The sequence below is a fragment of the Perca flavescens genome, chromosome 2, assembly GCF_004354835.1.
Source record: "Perca flavescens isolate YP-PL-M2 chromosome 2, PFLA_1.0, whole genome shotgun sequence".
Lineage (NCBI taxonomy): Eukaryota > Metazoa > Chordata > Actinopteri > Perciformes > Percidae > Perca > Perca flavescens.
The window spans coordinates 31,835,391-31,852,745 of NC_041332.1; the positions used below are offsets into that span (position 1 = coordinate 31,835,391).

At 41.3% G+C, this 17,355-nt stretch overlaps 1 protein-coding gene across 2 annotated transcripts in view; it reads left to right on the forward strand.

Moving 5' to 3' along the window:
* Nucleotides 1-1,627: 1,627 nt before the first annotated feature.
* sh3pxd2aa (SH3 and PX domains 2Aa) overlaps nt 1,628-17,355 on the forward strand; it is a 151,246-nt gene continuing 135,518 nt past the window's right edge. For both annotated transcript variants that reach the window (XM_028592484.1, XM_028592494.1), the window contains exon 1: nt 1,628-2,189. In XM_028592484.1, the coding sequence (XP_028448285.1) occupies nt 2,007-2,189 (183 nt within the window). In that variant the 5' untranslated portion in view covers nt 1,628-2,006. The remainder of the gene's footprint in view (nt 2,190-17,355) is intronic.

A 17,355-nucleotide genomic window follows, 5' to 3' on the forward strand; every position in this document is an offset into this window, starting at 1 on the left:
CAAGAAGCAGCATCCCCCCTCGTCCACTTATCCACCCCTAAATCATGCCCATTTAATCCTTATCAAACTGATGCACCCACCCACCTGGCTGGCTAGACATAGAAAAACTACATAAGATAAACGTAAGAAAAATAGTGTTACATAACACTACTGGTAAATGCTATTGTTACCATCTCTGACACTATAAATAAATAAGCAGTAACAAGCAAATCATAATGCCAATATGCAACATGCACCAATATGTCATGTCCTCAAATATGATGCGTCACTCATGCCAAGTATGCCAAATGATGTATAGATCTTAAGAGTTTTAATTCAAACTATAGATCATGCTTCAAAAAGTTGGATCCTACATTTCCCAAAAATGTCTCAGTTGACTTCCCCTGACTTATAAATGTCCGTCAAACTCCATGCTCGGCTTTGTAACGCAGGCTTGCAGTTTAAAATGTGCAGTCTCTAAACCCACGGCGAGAAAACAACCAAGAAAACAGCATTTTCTCAGGCATTGGAAAGCTCCCCGCAGAGCGAACAAAAACATACTACACAGCTGTTTTTACATGCTGAGTAGCACTCACTCACCATGATGACTGAAATAAGCTGTGTTAAACGCGGTGGAGTTCCCCTTTAATTACAAATGTAGGATTTGCCTGAAAGCCAATTAAATAAATAGCCACAAATGAATTGCTTCACAATGAACTCTGGGGTCCCCCTGAGGATACGCCGCCCTGGGGCAATTGCAAACTTTGCCTAGTTGGTAATCCATCCTTGCATATTTAATTACAATACAATAAAGCAGCTGACACTCACTGAGACTGTAGCTTTCAGGGCCCCTGGAGTCCCTATGCCCTGGGGCTGTTGCCCAGCTGGAATTGCAGCCTTGGACTCAAAGCTGATACTGGTCTGGTCTTAGTAAAGCTCTGAAAACCTGTTAAAGGTCTTAATGCATCTTAGCTGTTTAATTTTCTGAAATAAATAAGAAGAAATAACTTCAATCTCTCAATGGGATTTTTTTTTTTAATCCTCATGCTTATTGTGTGCACACACAGGGGGGCAGTGTTTGGTCGTTAATTGGCTCTTTCGTGTGCAGCAGGCTGCTGCTGATTGGTCGCCTGTGAAACATCTGTATCCATATCTCCAGTTGCTCGTCGTGTCTCCGGCCAGAAAGCTCTGCTCGTGACTCAGAGCCGGGAGCGCGTGGACAAACTGAGCATATAGATCCATAACCACGCTGCCCTCTGTTGTGCAGATCGAAATAATGGACATTTAAATTAAATAACATAGACTTTCCGTTGAATTCAGGCCTATATATTGTGTCAGATAGCCAACATGATTTCATATTCTCTTAAGCGGGGAGGAAAAGTTATGGGGAAGACGACTATAAATGAGTGAAATGATAAACAGAGTGCATAAGACTCTAGCCTAGGCTACACCGTGCCTCGGCTGCTACAAAAGCAGCTTCATAATTATGTCACACAACAGCACGTTTCTTATCTAAGGAGACAAAGGTTTTTTTTTCTCGAGTGCTTTATTCCAAGTAGCCCTGAGTACGTGCACGAAGCCCATCCCACTCCGTTCCCTAAATTCACTGCGCGTGCTGAAACGCAGGAGGCGTTTGGCGCTGCATGGATTTGCCGGCTCCCCTTACCTTCCACCAGCCCCCTGTAACCTCCAGGTATACAGATGCCCCTTTTCTAGGCATCGCGGCAGACACAAAGGAACTCGCTTCACTTTTTTCTCCTCCTCTTTTTTTTTTATTTATTTTTTATGTGACCGCCTTCATCATTCAGCACGCCGTCCGACACTGGCCACTGAAGGCAATGCATCGCTCTCTGCTTGGATATTCGGCCGTGTGTATTTCACCGAGAGCGACCGGAACGGGCTTAAATGTACTATAGATAAGTTTCTAACCAGATTGAAATGGTCGTTGTGTCAACGGAGGGGAGTCTGAGCTGCCTGTTCTCCTAATGGACCGCTGAATTGGTTAACGTTAAATGACACAGCGATGAATGTTGTTATCTCTCTCCCGTAGTAGAAGATATATAGCCTACTATAGCTTATCTGGAGCCGCAGCTGCCTGCCTGTCCGTCGCTTTTATGCATAGCCTTTGCAGGGTCAAGATGCAGTTTCGGACTGTGCTGGACGTAAAAGTCGTGGACGTGGAGAAGAGGCGCAATCCATCTAAACACTACGTGAGTTACCTGCCTGCCTGCCTGCCTGTCTGTCTGTCTGCCTCGTCTGCATCCATGTCACCTATCAATATCCCCACCTTGTCCCATTCAGATGTCAGCGGTGTGTCTCCCTGTGGCCTGTTCCCAGTCACAGCGTGAACGCTGCATTTAGTCCACTAAAGTGTAGCCTAGCTGCCATGTGAAGACCACAGCTAAGCTCTGTGGTAGACTCTTGTTCACTTGGTTATAAATAATGAAGCAAGCCATTACTTGCTAACCCCCAACAGTGTTTAAACTGACAGTGAGCTGTCACAACTGTGTACTGTCAAGCAAGCCTGGGCACTATCAGCAGTGTAACCCATGCAGGTAATGCAGGTCATTATCTTCAACATGCCAAGAATGTCACCAGAGCTGCTAAGATTAATCGACTAGTTGTCAACTATTAAATTAATCGCCAACTATTTTGATAATCGATTCATCGGTTTGAGTCTTTTATGAAGAAAAAAAGAAGCAAAAATCTTAAATGTGAATATTTCTCTAGTTTCTTCTCTCCTCTGTGACAGTAAACTGAATATCTTTGAGTTGTGGACAAGACATTTGAGGACGTCGTCTTGGGCTTTGGAAACATTGATCCAGATTTTTTTTTTGCCATTTTCTGACATTTTATAGACCAAACCACTAATTAATTTATTGAGAAAATAATCAACAGATTCATTGACATTGAAGATAATCATTAGTTGCAGACCTAATTATCATGACTTTCTGACTAAACTATTGGTTGATCAGACAAATCAGTGTTGGAAGTCAACCCCTTGGTGCATATAGCGTACAGTAGGTTATGTGGCTAGTTTACATGCAATTGTGTAAAGGGTTAGGCCATCATTAATCTATATCCACGACGTTCCACTTCCGGGATTGCTCCGGTGCCGCCAGGATGTATGTTTTTTCGCTGATGTCCGATTTCTGAGGACTATGGTTAACTGCTCCTCAGATCTCTGCAGGGTAAATCCAGACAGCTAGCTAGACTATCTGTCCAATCTTTTTTTCCAGTCCAGTTTTCTGTTGCACGACTAAAACAACCTTTGAACGTACACCCGTTCCACCAAAACAAGTTCCTACCTGAGGACATTTTGCAGAGGTGCCCCGTGTGGAGCTTAGCGCTGCCAAAGACCATTGCAATTGGTTTTAAAGAAATGCAAATAAACCAGAGCAGGTTTTTCTCCCATCCCGGAATGCTGTGTGGACTAGCCAGGTCTGGCAATGCGAGACTAAAAGCCGTCAAAAACTTGAAGAAATTTCATCATTCACACCAAATGATTAAATCCATGCAATGCAAACTAACCTGTATGTTTTATTGAGTTGTAAGATGAAAGCACAACTTCCACAGACAGATTTGACACTAAGTTTCAGCCTCACAGTGTTTCTTTATAGGAGAACATTTCATTTATTAATAATTACAATTACAGTATGTCCTCACAGACTCAAATAACAACCAGTAATCCAGATTTATTTTATCGTCTTCTCTGATAATTTTGTCACGCTTTCTCAGTTGAACAGTGGTGTTAAACACTGCCTGTCCAAGCTACAAAAAATGTCTGAAATGGACAGTTTTCAAAGAGGTAGGCTATATTGTTTCCATAAGTGCTGAAATGTATGGATGGATGGATGGATGAAATGATTTTGAAATAAAAAACAAACAAACATGTAATTATCTGGTTACAAGTTGACAAAATAATCTTAACACAATGTCCATTTAGTTTATTTTCTGGAGCTTTTGGATCATATCACAGTTTTCCCAGTTTGCATGGAATTGTAGATTTCCAATTTTCTATTTTCTATTTTTTTGCTGTTGAGGGGCTCCTTGTCAGTGGTTGCTTCGAAATTGAGATCGAAACAGCAGTTGGAAAAATCATCTCACCGCGTTGTCCATTTAGCATCTGTTCTGGAGCTTTGACAGGGGTCCAACTCAATCTGATAACCTTTCAAATGTAGCTTTTTTTTATTTTAGGCTTGTGCCATCAAGCTTTCTTTTTAAGAATGTCGGTCACTTTATTCTCCGGATTTCCGACCAAACGAACCTCACAACAGGCTTCGTGATTATTATTACCTTCCCGATCCTTCCCTCCTGTGGCCTTCTTCATCAATACCACACTTGTTATAAGTGAGAGTCTGTGTTGGGGCTCTGCACTGCATAACCTCAGTTCAGATCCTATTTTGAGCTCACAAACAAGTCCTAATAAATGACTAGCTCATATGCAATTACAGACCTGCAGACCCTTGGGCCTAACAATATGTGGACACAATTATCACACTTATTCTCCTTTTCAAAGGAGGAATTCACAGGGATCTCGCCATATGTGCTCTCTTATCAGACATACTGCACCCGCTTTACAACACACGGAAATATGATATGAATTTGTATTAGATTTGATTAGAGCAGTTGTGAACTTAGTATATAATAGCACCTAGGGCTGCTCGATTATGGAAGAAAATCATAATCACAGTTATTTTGGTCAATATGAAAAACACAAGTATTATTTAACACAATTTGTTGTCGAGGTTGTCTTCCCTTTCCGTTTTTGTCTTTATTAAAGTTAGTTGGTCATACGTGACTTCGTGCTTAAATGCTTCAGGTGTTTAAACAGAGTTTTGGTGCAGACACCGGAAATCCAGAGTTCTAGCGAGAGCACAATTTGAATTTGCTCAGCGAGTCACTCCGGCATTGAGTAATGTTGCTCATTAACTATGCCCTTGTAGCCTAGCTGCATCAATCACATCGGTGTATCTGATATAGGCGGGCCAGAGGCGAGCTAAACAGATGACGACAGTTTAATCTACCAGTTAGCTCCTCTGGTAGCTAAGCGTATGGGGCTCTGGATACGTCACACTGTGTATTATTGTGATTGGTCGTAGTGTTATCCAATTGTGTGCAGTGAGATTTTCAAATGCATGCTTGGTGACGCCCCTCGAGTTGGGCCATTTCCATTACTCAATGCCAGACCCTTAATCTTTCGGATTTGGGTCTGGATTGCGATGTGTTCGTTGCACAAGTTGATAGCGCGATGACGATAAAAAAATTAAATAAAAAAAACGACATATTGTGCGGCCCTAACCACAAACAAACAGGACCTCTCTGACTATTGGCTGAGTGAGTTTAGCCTCTGGGAGGGGCGAAAGTTCAGAAGACAAGACAAAATTTAAGTTTACATGCAAAACAATTGTTTTGTCTCGATTACATTGTTTTTGTTATCGTTAGGAGTCGAAAGCACAATCAAAATTGGATTAATTGCACAACCCTGATACCCCCCCTAAACACTGTACTGGACTGTGAGTGCATACGTAATATATTTTTAACATGGAGTGGCCCCAGTGAAACTAATACCTAAACTCTGACACTGTTGAAGCATCACTGTACAAAGCCCCGGGGAAAAAATGAGCTGTGAGCCCCGATTGACAACCCTAACCCCCCCTTCCTTCTATTCTCTGGGTATGTTGCATGTACTCTGTCGCCTTTAAGTACCCATCAAGTACATTGCACGGTACGCAGCAGACTCCACATGGCAGCTTAATTATAGTTTGCCTGGAGCTCTTGAAAACCGCTAGTACTCCCCTACTGGAGTACTACCTGCCCCCAGGTTTGCTGTGTGCCAATTAGTTTGTGTTTATTTGTTTAAACACAAACTTATTTAGGCCCCATGTAAGAACGATATCAAGTGAAATAATAATGGTCTTAAAAACTAGATGTCAACATGGCTTCGAGATGAGGTAAGGATGCAAAAAACGTGCAGCTCATATTGTGCTTTGGTGTTGCATATTCCCAAACAAATCTGTGTTTTCAAATGAAAACGGACTCAGCATGTAGTTTGGTATAAGAGCCCCTGATTGGCTGTGGCGCTGCACTGTTTAGGTGTGTGCTTTTCTTTCAGAAGTGGTTAGTTAAGATTTATTAATTAAGGAAAATCTCTTGATCAAGATCTTTTTTTTTTTTTTATTATAAGAGGGAACACATTACATATATACATTACCATGAGACAATCACAGGAAGCTAGCCTGACAAGCCAGACCCACATCCAGATGTAGGGTCTGGGAACTCACCATTGACGGAGCTCGATCTGAGGGGCGGGATAAACGGTTGTCTTTCAAATTCCCTCTGCACGTAATAGGATAGTGCTTCAAACCAGGCAGAGCAACGAAGAAGGTAGCGGAGCTAGTTGATAGATTAAACTTTTGCCGTATCCTGTCGGCAAAACTCCGAACACATCTTCCTTTTTTAAGAATGATTTCTGTGCCGTTCTTTGTTCTTTTATCAAAGAAAAGCTTAACTCCAAGTCTTCCAGAAGTCCGCTGTTCCCAGCAGCAGCAGCCATAAGCCCCGCCCACCGACTCTATACACAATGTGATTGGCCGGACCAAAATTTGGTTTTTGCAGCTTGAAAGTCAACGGAGAGTGCCTAGACCCCCCCTGGCTGCCAAATAAATTTGCTGCCACTAGGGGGAGTCTAGATTTCTAGGCTAACAGGAATCAGCATTAATAAATAATAACACCACCATCTGACCTTTTTTTAAAAGGGTCAGTTTGATATTTTGTTAACCCTATTTCCCCATGCATTGGTTTGGTGATGTGACTAATGTAAACAACAGTCTTTGAAATTGGTCCATTATTGAGCAAGAACGCTCCATCCGGCATCCACGAACCGAGCTGCAATGGAATCCTGTAGGGCAGATGCGCATCGCAGTTTCCCTCCACTAAAAGTGCTCGTTTTTGCCTCTGACAGACTCAGGTTGTCATTCTAAGTGTCTGACAACATTATGGAAAGGATTCCTACTGTGATAGACCTTTTTGTTCAAGAGTAAGATCCTTGTAGCCTAACCAGAAACGGCTCCGAAATGGCCATCGCCAAACCCACTAGCCTCCATTCAAAAAAAACAATGCTTTTGGCGTACAATGCCAGCATATTTTCACATATAAATGGGTGAATTAAGGGTTTATTTCAACTAAACCAGAGTGGTGATTGTTGGAACAGTGGAAAGACGAACCAAGAACATTTTTTTTTTTTTTTAAATGAAGTGTGTTTTAAAATGATAAAATTACTGTTTAATGATATGTCTTTGATCAGGTTAGATACAGGTGTGTGTGTGTGTGTGTGTGTGTGTGTGTGTGTGTGTGTGTGTGTGTGTGTGTGTGTGTGTGTGTGTGTGTGTGTGTGTGTGTGTGTGTGTGTGTGTGTGTGTGTGTGTGTGTGTGTGTGTGTGTGTGTGGAGAGTGAGATGAAAAGATGGATAACTCCCATGTTAAGAATGGTATCAATCTTCTCATCTCACTCTCGGCAAGATGTCTTAACTATTCCTGAAAAACACACACGTTGAAAATAAACAGTTGTGCTTGGCAGGCTAATGTGACAAAATCCACTCGCAGGCAGAATTCTCTAGTGCTTAGAGACAGTGAATTCATTGCTGTGTAATGGTACTAATGGCTGTTGATGATATATACAGCAATATGTTCTTAATGCAACTTGGACTCTTAATGCGCAGCTATTGCTCCTGCAGAGGAGTTTAGTAGTGTAACATGAGCTTCCCAAAATCAGTCAAACTGTATGTGTAGGCTTGTTGAGTGTATCAAGGCTACTATAAGCACAGTTAAAGAAGCTTCTCAGAGCTGGCCTGTTACAGTATGTGTTTTGGGCTCACTAAATTCTCAGCGGTCCAGTCTTTGGCCTAGTTTCCCTAGCTACCCTGTCTCAGGAGACAAGGCTAGTCACTGTGAGCGGGAGAAAAATAAAAAAAGGAAAGAGGGAGGGAGAGAAAGACACAATCTGTGGCCCCCTTTAGATCTCATTTGTAATGTTTGTGAAACCAGCTGGAAATGCTTATCTTGTGAGAGGAGGGGGAATGAGACTCGGGGGGCTTTGTCAAAAGGGAAGTGCTCGTCGGACTGTAGGGAAAGCTGGACCGCTGAGTCGCGAACACGAATCGCACACAAACCCATTCTCCTCCGGGTTTGTGTGTTCTGTGTTTGCAGGAGGAGGTGATAAAAGAGAGAGCGAGGTTGGGCACTGCCATGTTTACCTAAAGCTTCTGTTTCTGCTACAAGTCCCAGTCCCATAACATTTCATTTTCTCGAGACTCCAAAGGCCCAGACTGGGAGACGGTGTTGTTATTTGGCACCATAAAACATGTCTTCAGAGAGCTGTTCCCCACTCAAATATTTATTGGCCTATCAAACACGGAGTGATATCTCGGTGAAAAGGGTCTCTGTTTTCAGATGCTCGCTCCCCGAACCGAGAGGCTGATGTGTGGGGAGTAGGTCGGAGCAGTTAATCCAGTTTTTTTTTTTTTTTTTTTTTTTTTAATCGTGATTTTGATTTTGGCTCCTAACGATCACAAAAACGGAGTAATCGAGAAAAAGGATTATTTTCGCACATTACGTTAGGTATGTCCCGATCATCTTTTTTGGGCCCCGGATCCCGATAGGATTTTTTAAAATATTGAATGTCTGCCGATACCGAGTCCCAATCCGATGCTTGAATTTGATCGGATAAAAGAGCTGCACACAGCTTTTTTTTGTTTCAAAAAATAAAATAAAAGTAAAAAAAGTAACTAAAAGATGTCTTCGGCTTAACCCTCATGTTGTCCTCGGGTCCAATTTAACCCGTTTTCAAAATTTGAAATCAGAAATTTTACCCAAGAATTAGATGGATTCCATACAATGCTCTTCACACAATTCATGATCACTACTATTATTGAATTTTGGATGTTTTATTCAAGTTTTAGCATTTACATTTTAAAAAAAAACTGTATTCTGACTTAACTTTGACTCTGAAGTCTCTCTGATTACCCATCAACATACGTTCCTACATACCCTTTTTTTTAACTAAAAAATGAGGTATCGTTTCCTACAAATGAGGATTATTGTCCATGAATTCCAAAAATAAGTGTAAACCTTGTGGTAATAACTTGGTGTTAGTGGTGTTTGGTGGTTGGGTAACAAAAGCATAAACATTTTTAAAAAAAATGCATCAAAAGTGTTGAGGAAAGGGATATCAGAAAAAGTGTCAAAAAGTGTGTGTGTTTAATTTTGACCCGGGAGGACAACACAAGGGTTAAAAGACAAATTTGGCGCAAAGTGAACCTAGGGGTTAATAACACATGTGTACCGAATCGACCGTTCTCTGGGATATGTTTTCATGCTAATCAAATGTGACCAGGTTTAGCAAACCGCTAATTAGTTATAACGCTAGTTGTCGGGGCACGGCTAAAGTAAAAAGAAATCGCTATTTCTGTAGCACTAACAAGGCTCAAAATGGCACCACACTTCCACGGTAGCATAATGAGGGTCCCTACATGTAAACCGAAGCATTGAGAAGTCACGACCGGTCAAACGACGAACACGAGCTGAACTGTCACTTCTTCCATGGTCCGTGGTTTCCCAATGGGTTGATAGGAATTACGTTTGTGAAATGTAATTACATGGAAATGCATGAATTATATCGGTTTATGAAAATATATGCACGGCGTTCGTCGTTCAACTTGTCGTGACTGTTTTCCCAAGATGGCATTTATGTGTGGTCCGATGTTTGTTTTTGTGAGACTGAGAGACAGAGAGGAGGAAGAAGAGGGAAATGAGAAGACGAAAAAAAGATGGAGTTGTCTTGCTCGCAGCTCTCTCTTTACAAGATTCTGCAGATAGTCAGGGAAATTGGCTAAAAAGTTAATAGAATCAGACTGGCCTGATTAGCATGACAATATATTCTGTCTCGACCAAAAGCACTCAGGGATGATTTATTAGAAATATTTCATCCAGTTAAAAATATATCCACCACAAATTATAGTGAGAGTACAATCATAGTAACATTTTTACAAAAATACTTTAATTTAAAGGGGTACTCCAGTGATTTAGTAATGCTCTAACACAGGGGTCATCAACATTAGGCATGCGGACTACCATTGGCATGCGGATAGCTCAACCAATGGCACACTAGCAATAAGAGTGTTTTGGAAAGGTTCCAATCCACATGCCAAAGGACCTCTTTCACAGCCATTGGCAGAAGCACAGCCTGCTATTAAAAGTCAATCAAACTACTACAGTAGTTTGATTGACTTTTTCCCATAGACAGTATATAATGGACCAATAGACCCCGTTGCTCTGGACGAAGACCAGTGAAGGCTATTAGAAGCACTTTTCCGGTGATGGCCAGCTTTACTGCGCAGCCTCCAACTGAGAGAATGTGACGTGAGCAACGTGTCTGAAAGTTGTAAGTCTTCTGGTAGCTGTGCCAAGAGAAATCTCCATCATTCCCAATCTTACAGATACGGAGACTGTAGGTGTATGTAAGGAGATAACATGGGCACAGGCTAATTATTGATCACTATGCTAGTTAACATTAGTAATTAAACCTAAACATCTCATGTAAGTCGAAACTGCCTGCGAGCTTCTCCTGTACTATACGGTAATTCCTCTACTATGCGACAGTAAGTCACTTGGTTATGACACAATCGTTAGCCTATTTTTACAAAAACGTCTGCTACGGAGCCATAACGTGAGGTACAAGGTAATGGAGCCTTTTATACATTGTTGTGTTTCTTTGGAACTAAACAACGGACAAATAGAGTCTTTAAACGCTTCAGATGTAAAGTTATTCGCAGTCAAGTGACGTAAAAAAAAAATGGCGGTCAGCGGAATGCTAACAGGAGGTGATGGCCAGTTAGCAACAAAATGGCGCCATGATGGCTCGAGTTCTGAAGCGAAGATTACCCCCTTGCTTTTTCCCCATGTACATTCCACGAAGACCCACCCCACTCTGCCTCTGATTGGCTAGTACTCGTTGCCTCTTCACAGAATGCGGCGCAAAGGAAAAAATAACACAGATTATGGCAGGCTTAATGCGGATATGGCACACTGATAAACAAGAATATTTTAAAATGGCACTTTATATTAAAAATGTAGCTGACTGGCTCACTAGAGACATATTAAAAAAAAAAAAAAAAAAAGGTTAAAGTTACTGCAACGGAAGGCGAGATATTGAGACTTTTACTCCCCAGTAAATACATGGGTTTCTCGGCAACGTCATCACTGCTTGCACACGCAACCGGGGGGCAGGAAGAAGACGTGTTTTGTGCTTTTGTGTAGCTAGGTAGTAGTAGCGGCATAGCGTAAGTCAAAATGCCAAGGATTTGTTGCGTAGTTAATTGTACAAACAGAGCCAGTGATGGGTGCCTGATGTTTAATACACCTAGGGGAAGCATGCTTTTGCCAAAAACCGGCGGAGGTTATTATCCTCGTGAGACCGTCCTGATCTCGCGAGCTCCAGTTTTCCATGCCGAGCAAATGCGAAGCAATCCATCTGGCGGAGTCAGGTTAGGAGGTTATGGCTTCAAGCCATAAGAGGGGCCGATTGGGGTCATGTGCAAGAGTCGGGCTCCCATTGTATTAATCAGAAAAGTTGCAGCTTGTTGTTGTTCAGCTCAGTGATATCTAGCTACCTGTCAGGGCTGTGGTACTCGAGTCCGGACCATAGACCGTTAAAGATCCGGACTCAAGACAAGTTTAGACAGCTAGCTAGCTAAAGCTACGCCGATGTTTTGCTAACGTACATATTACTAACTAGCGATAGGTACATATTACGACTACCTTCGGAGTTTACTATATCTGCGTCCACGTTGCCAACATAAGACCTGTGGCGTTAGTGCTCCTTTTGTACATAACTTTATTGAATGAAATATTAAGCTTCGCTCCTCTGAGATGGGTGGGTTTTTGTTACGTTACATACAGCTAACTGGCTATAGTTAGCCTACATTAGCTAGCGGACATTAGCTAACGTTGCCGAGACAGTGTCAGTAGAGCTTCGGCGAGCTAACCAAGACAGTGTTTTCGCCCTCTCGCCCACAATCAACCTCTGCTGCTAAAACAATCAAACTGCAGTGATGTTTTGAAAAAAACATATCGTACCTTTTCCCAGAAATCCTGGCCATTATTTAAAGGCATAAACCAACCATAAGGGTACACTCATGAGTAACCCTGCTGCTAACACGGGCTATTACATTAGCCTAAAATGATAATTATAGCCATACATATATATCACAGTAACACTGCAAAATTAAAGACCGACAAACAGATGCTACTAAAATCATGTTTTATTTGAGTCAGCAGTTATATACAAACAAAAAGAATACGCCACTGGAATGCATGTCGACATTCTAGCAGCGATGTTTCCCCATTGGATGAATGGAAAACAGAGCTATAGCTAGCTTCCTCGTAACGAGACCTCTTCAGCTCACAAAAATTGATTAAATTGTAATCGGTCAAAAACGTTAGCTTTGTAAGACCAGAGTATGTGTTCTATAAATGCCATGACAAAATTCAAAGTGTAAATATATGCAAAGTATGTCGAAAGTCTAGCCACGATGTTTCCCCATTGGAATGAATGGCAAACAGAGCTATAGTTACCTTCTCATAAGAGAGCTCTCCAGCTCACAAACATTGATTAAATTTTTAATCGGTCAAAAAGGTTAGCTTTGTAAGAGCATAGAGTATGTGTTATATAAATGCCATGTCGAAATGAAGTGATTAAGACAATGTGCACTGAGACAAAAATGCGTTTGCATTATCGGACCAGCTCACCAATCTGGCTTTCTGCCCCCGGTATGCGCACGCACCCTGTAATGTTTGTAAACAGGAAACCCGTCTATAGGCCAAACTCTAAAATCACCAGATCCTACAATTCCCATAATTCAACTCAATAGGACATCTGACTCCTGCCTGGTAAATGCCTATGTCTTTCAAAATTCACGCACCAGTTTTGTAAATCAGGCTTTGTGTTCAAGTATCAACTTAAACACCTGATGTATACTATACTATGCTATAGGCCTGTATTATCCCTTTTACTCAGTTTCAACTTGTTACCACAGTTGCTCTGCTGATGCAGTTTACCTGTGAGTGAAACGGGTTATTATGGAAAGTGTAAGTGGGCACAGCTCGGGCCTCTTTGGAGGTCTGCTAGTTGTCTCATGTTGCTATTGAAGTGCTTTTAGCCCGACTGGATTCATCCTATGAAGGCATACATTTGAAGCAGTGTTTGTAATTATAACCTTTGTTTACATGAGCACATAACCTTGTGTGTCTTTTGACTTTATTGGGATCTGATACAAAATAGGGCTGCACGATATGAGAAAAATATCTAATTGCGATTATTTTGACTGATATTGAGAATGCGATATGATTCACGATATTGGAGGGAATGGTCATTTTTGTGTCCTGATCATTTTCATTGTAAAATATTTAAAACAATTAAAATGATTATAGTGCGGTTTTTGCGAGGATCTGTACCAAACAAAGATTTTTTCTTTAAACTGTAGGATAGGATTTGTAGGCCGGGACATCTCTGCAGCACCACAATACCTCATTCAGAATGGTTTGACACATATTTAGCCTTTAACAAATATTGTGCCCCGCCTGCGATTTGGATATAGTCCATTACAAAGTGGAAGTGACCACAGTAAAGGAAAGCCGTGGCGTGGGCCTGGTGTGTGGTTAATAAAGGGCACTGTTTTGGCAGCAGATACAAAAACCCTGTCTATAGGGGGAGTTTCCAAAGACCCCCTGCCAAAGACTATGAATGGAATTGTCCTACAGTTTATTTCTCTTGTGACATTTTGGTTGGCTTTGCTGAGAAACGGCTTAAAAGAATTTGTCAGGCTTTATTGTCATTTGGTAACCTCTCTAGCTCAACTGAAATAATGAACTGACTGTATTAGACAAGTGAGTATATTTAGGTTGTGGTTCCATGTGGAAAGACTTCACTCCCTTGCAAAGAGAATTTTTCCAACCTGACTTATTGTAGGCAGAACATTTGCACTTTCATGGTCTGAAAGTATGATGTGTGTCTGTTTTACAGTTCACTTTAAATATAGTAGTTTAGGCGGGGTTCGCTGCATTTAGTGGTTAGGCCCACATTCTCTGCCCCACCAAGCACTCGGCTCTTTTGCCTTCTTCACTTGAAAACTGTGAGACTGGGTCCTGGCTGTCCTCCGAAACTGTAAGTTATTTTCTCTATTCATATACTATCTACACTATCTCTTATGGTCACTGGATTATGTTAATGGTCATGTTACTAGACAATGTTGTCTTCAGTCAGAAGGGGGAAAAAAAAGTAATCTGTAAACTCAACATTAATATTCAAAGCCATTTCAGGAGAACATGATGAAATAATCAGAAGTCCAATTTGTTCTGTCGTTAGGATTCATGTTTCTCTCTTTGCTTCTGAGCGTGAATAACACTTTTGTTTTCAAGTCCCGCTTCCTCTGTGGGAATAACAGATCTTTTCTTGCTATCTGGGACATTCAAGCCCCTTAAGCTATCTTTGAGTTGTTAAGTTTTTCCCTCCTTTGTGTTTTTCCTGTTTATGAATCAATTTTTAGACCCTTTTGAAATGAAAATGACATTTCAGAAATGGAGTATTGACACGTGACTGCTGTGGAATCGGGAAGAAAAACTCGACTAATCTGTAATCAAGAAAAGACTTGTTTTTTCACTGAATTATTCAATGTCTCTTGAATGATAGGAGTTCCTTCTAAAACAGTAGTACATCTGGTCCAACTTACTCATGTTAGGCCCTTTACAGTCATCTACAATGAGTTATGTTTCAGTCTCATTGTTTCCTAATCCCTCGATACCCATTTTAGTTTCAAGAACCTTCCTGTTTCTAAATGGAGGTGTGGTTAATAACAGCTGAGTGTTAGAAATCAAGAGATCATGAGGATCATGCTTCTCCCAATGAGCTTGTCCTTATGTTGCCTTCTTGCCCAAATTTCCACCTTCATGTTGGAATTGCAGCAATGCCTTATTGGTCCAGACATGCCTGCTGTGCAAGAATGTCTTGCAGCAATCACAAGATAATGCTGGGCTTTTCTATCTTGATTTCTGTGGTTCTTATATCCCCTCAAGAACATGGAAGATATATTGAAGACCTCTTAATATTGTTTTCATGCTTGCAAATATGAATTTGTCTCTGTGGCTGCTGTGAAAATGGCTTATCTTCCATTTCATCTTATCTTATAAAATTATACAATTTTACAGACTGAGTGAGTCATTGGTTTTCTTGGTATTGTGTAACCCTGCAGCTATAATTGTTTATTAATGTATTGTTTAACAGCAATAACTCCTCATGTGGGCAGCCATAAGTGGATGCTAGTGTTTCAATAGATAAGGAATGACAACATAGTGAAACACTAGCCTGGCATCGCCAGACAGAACCGCTCAGTTCATTTTCGATTTCCGAGGGGTGTAGACCAAAAAGCCTCTGGACTCAATTGGATAGCCATACAACAAATCAAAGCAATGAAAGATGTTATGTTGCGGTGAGCAACACTAAAGATTCAACGTAACTGAAGATAGCGCATTATTTTCTTTTGCTAACATAAGATACACAGCTAAAAGCCATATTTAGCATTACGAAAATTGGTTTTGTTAGGGCGTTTGCGAACTTTAGCAGTCCCTAAGTTTGTTTTTTCCTGATTTGTTCGTCTGAAAAATTAAATTTTAGTGTCAGAATGTTATGGAGATATGTGGCTTGTGGAAAATGGGTCCAGTATTTACTTTGGTGACTATGGGACGAGAGAATCGGTCATAATCTGTGTTCACGTTTACTTCTCTCGTTGGCATCAATACACTCAGGACCTGCCACTAGTCCCCTTCAGTGGCGTGATAGTGGCAAAACCCACGTGACACAGATGCAGGAAATTAGTCTGAGCTGTGGCATCTAGCTTCTAAACCATTTCTGGCGACACGTGCAAGTTGTGGCGGTGCTTGGTCCGTTATTAAGAAGGAACAAAATGGCGGCTTGGACACAAAATTTCTCAATTTACAGTTTGAGTTTCATGAGCATGGTGCGCTGCGCTGGACGGACCAACAGGATGGTGACACTTCTCTGTCAGTCATCATCTTAAACCCGCCCCATATTATGCATTGGCTGGACATCGGAATCGGCCGATTTCCGCTCTTATTTACTGTCGTCGGCCCATCAGCAAATAAGGTGACATGCACTGATGGCAGTAGCTGATGTTTATCTATTTTGCGCTGTTGTGTTAAGTGGTCTGACTCATACAGCAGTAGCCTACCCAGCTTAAAAAAAGAATGTTCCTGTGACATTTGTGTACGATTGCCTAAAAGCTAATAAAAAACAGAGGGATGCCCTGGAGGCCAAGAGAGCACAGACCGACAATGTGCGACTCAGCCCATGTTAACCACAGCATTCGAGAAGGTGAAATCCTCGCAGACAGCGTAGCTTACGGGCTGGTAGCATGCAGCTAAAGACACAGAGTAAAGTTAGCTTACCGGTAGCCTTCAGCTTGACTATTACAGACGTCATGGTCACTGCCGGAGTCGGAGATGACAGAGAATCAACAGAAACTCTTCCTGCTTTCCTGAAGTCACCGGTGTGGCTGTGCTGCTTTCTGCTCATTCACACTCAGTGCCATGAAGATGGTTCAATATTTTTCTAAAATGAGATTTATTTGTTTACCTGGCACAAAAAAACAACAACAAACATGGGCATCGGTATTGGCCAAATGAAAATTCTACACATCGGTATCGGCTGAGAAATTAGCAATATGTGCATCCCTAAAACGAAGTGATTGGTCCGCCCAGGGCCATGTCGGCTGGAAAACTGTCTGAACAGGAGGGGGGCCAGACGTATCTGCCATGATCAAATGAAACATGAGCTTGCAGATCCATCTGGCTCCCAGGCAAGTGAAACACAATTGTAATACACTGTAAAATGCATCTACATGGGAGAAGTTATAATTTTTGACAAATAGTGTTATTAATTAATAAATACTTACATCTGTGTACAACTAAATTATAGTGTGTTATAAAACAGTTCTTAAATGTTCATGTAGTGCTAATAAATGCTAAATTGGGGGAAAGTGTTCACCAAATACTTGATTTGAAGAATTTTGGCTGTACTTAGCAGTCACGACTGAATGTACTTGAGCTCTGAGTCAGCATGTTGGCTTATTTTAGTTGTTGCATCACTGTGTCCCATTCCTCATGAAAAGGTGAACACAAAGCAGCTACCAGGTTATATGCAAAACAAAATAGCCAGATTTCATTACGGGTAAATTAAAATTTGTTGCTGCTAGATGTTTCTTTTATTGTGAGAGGCAGCAGCCCAGACTGTTCTAATTTACTGGG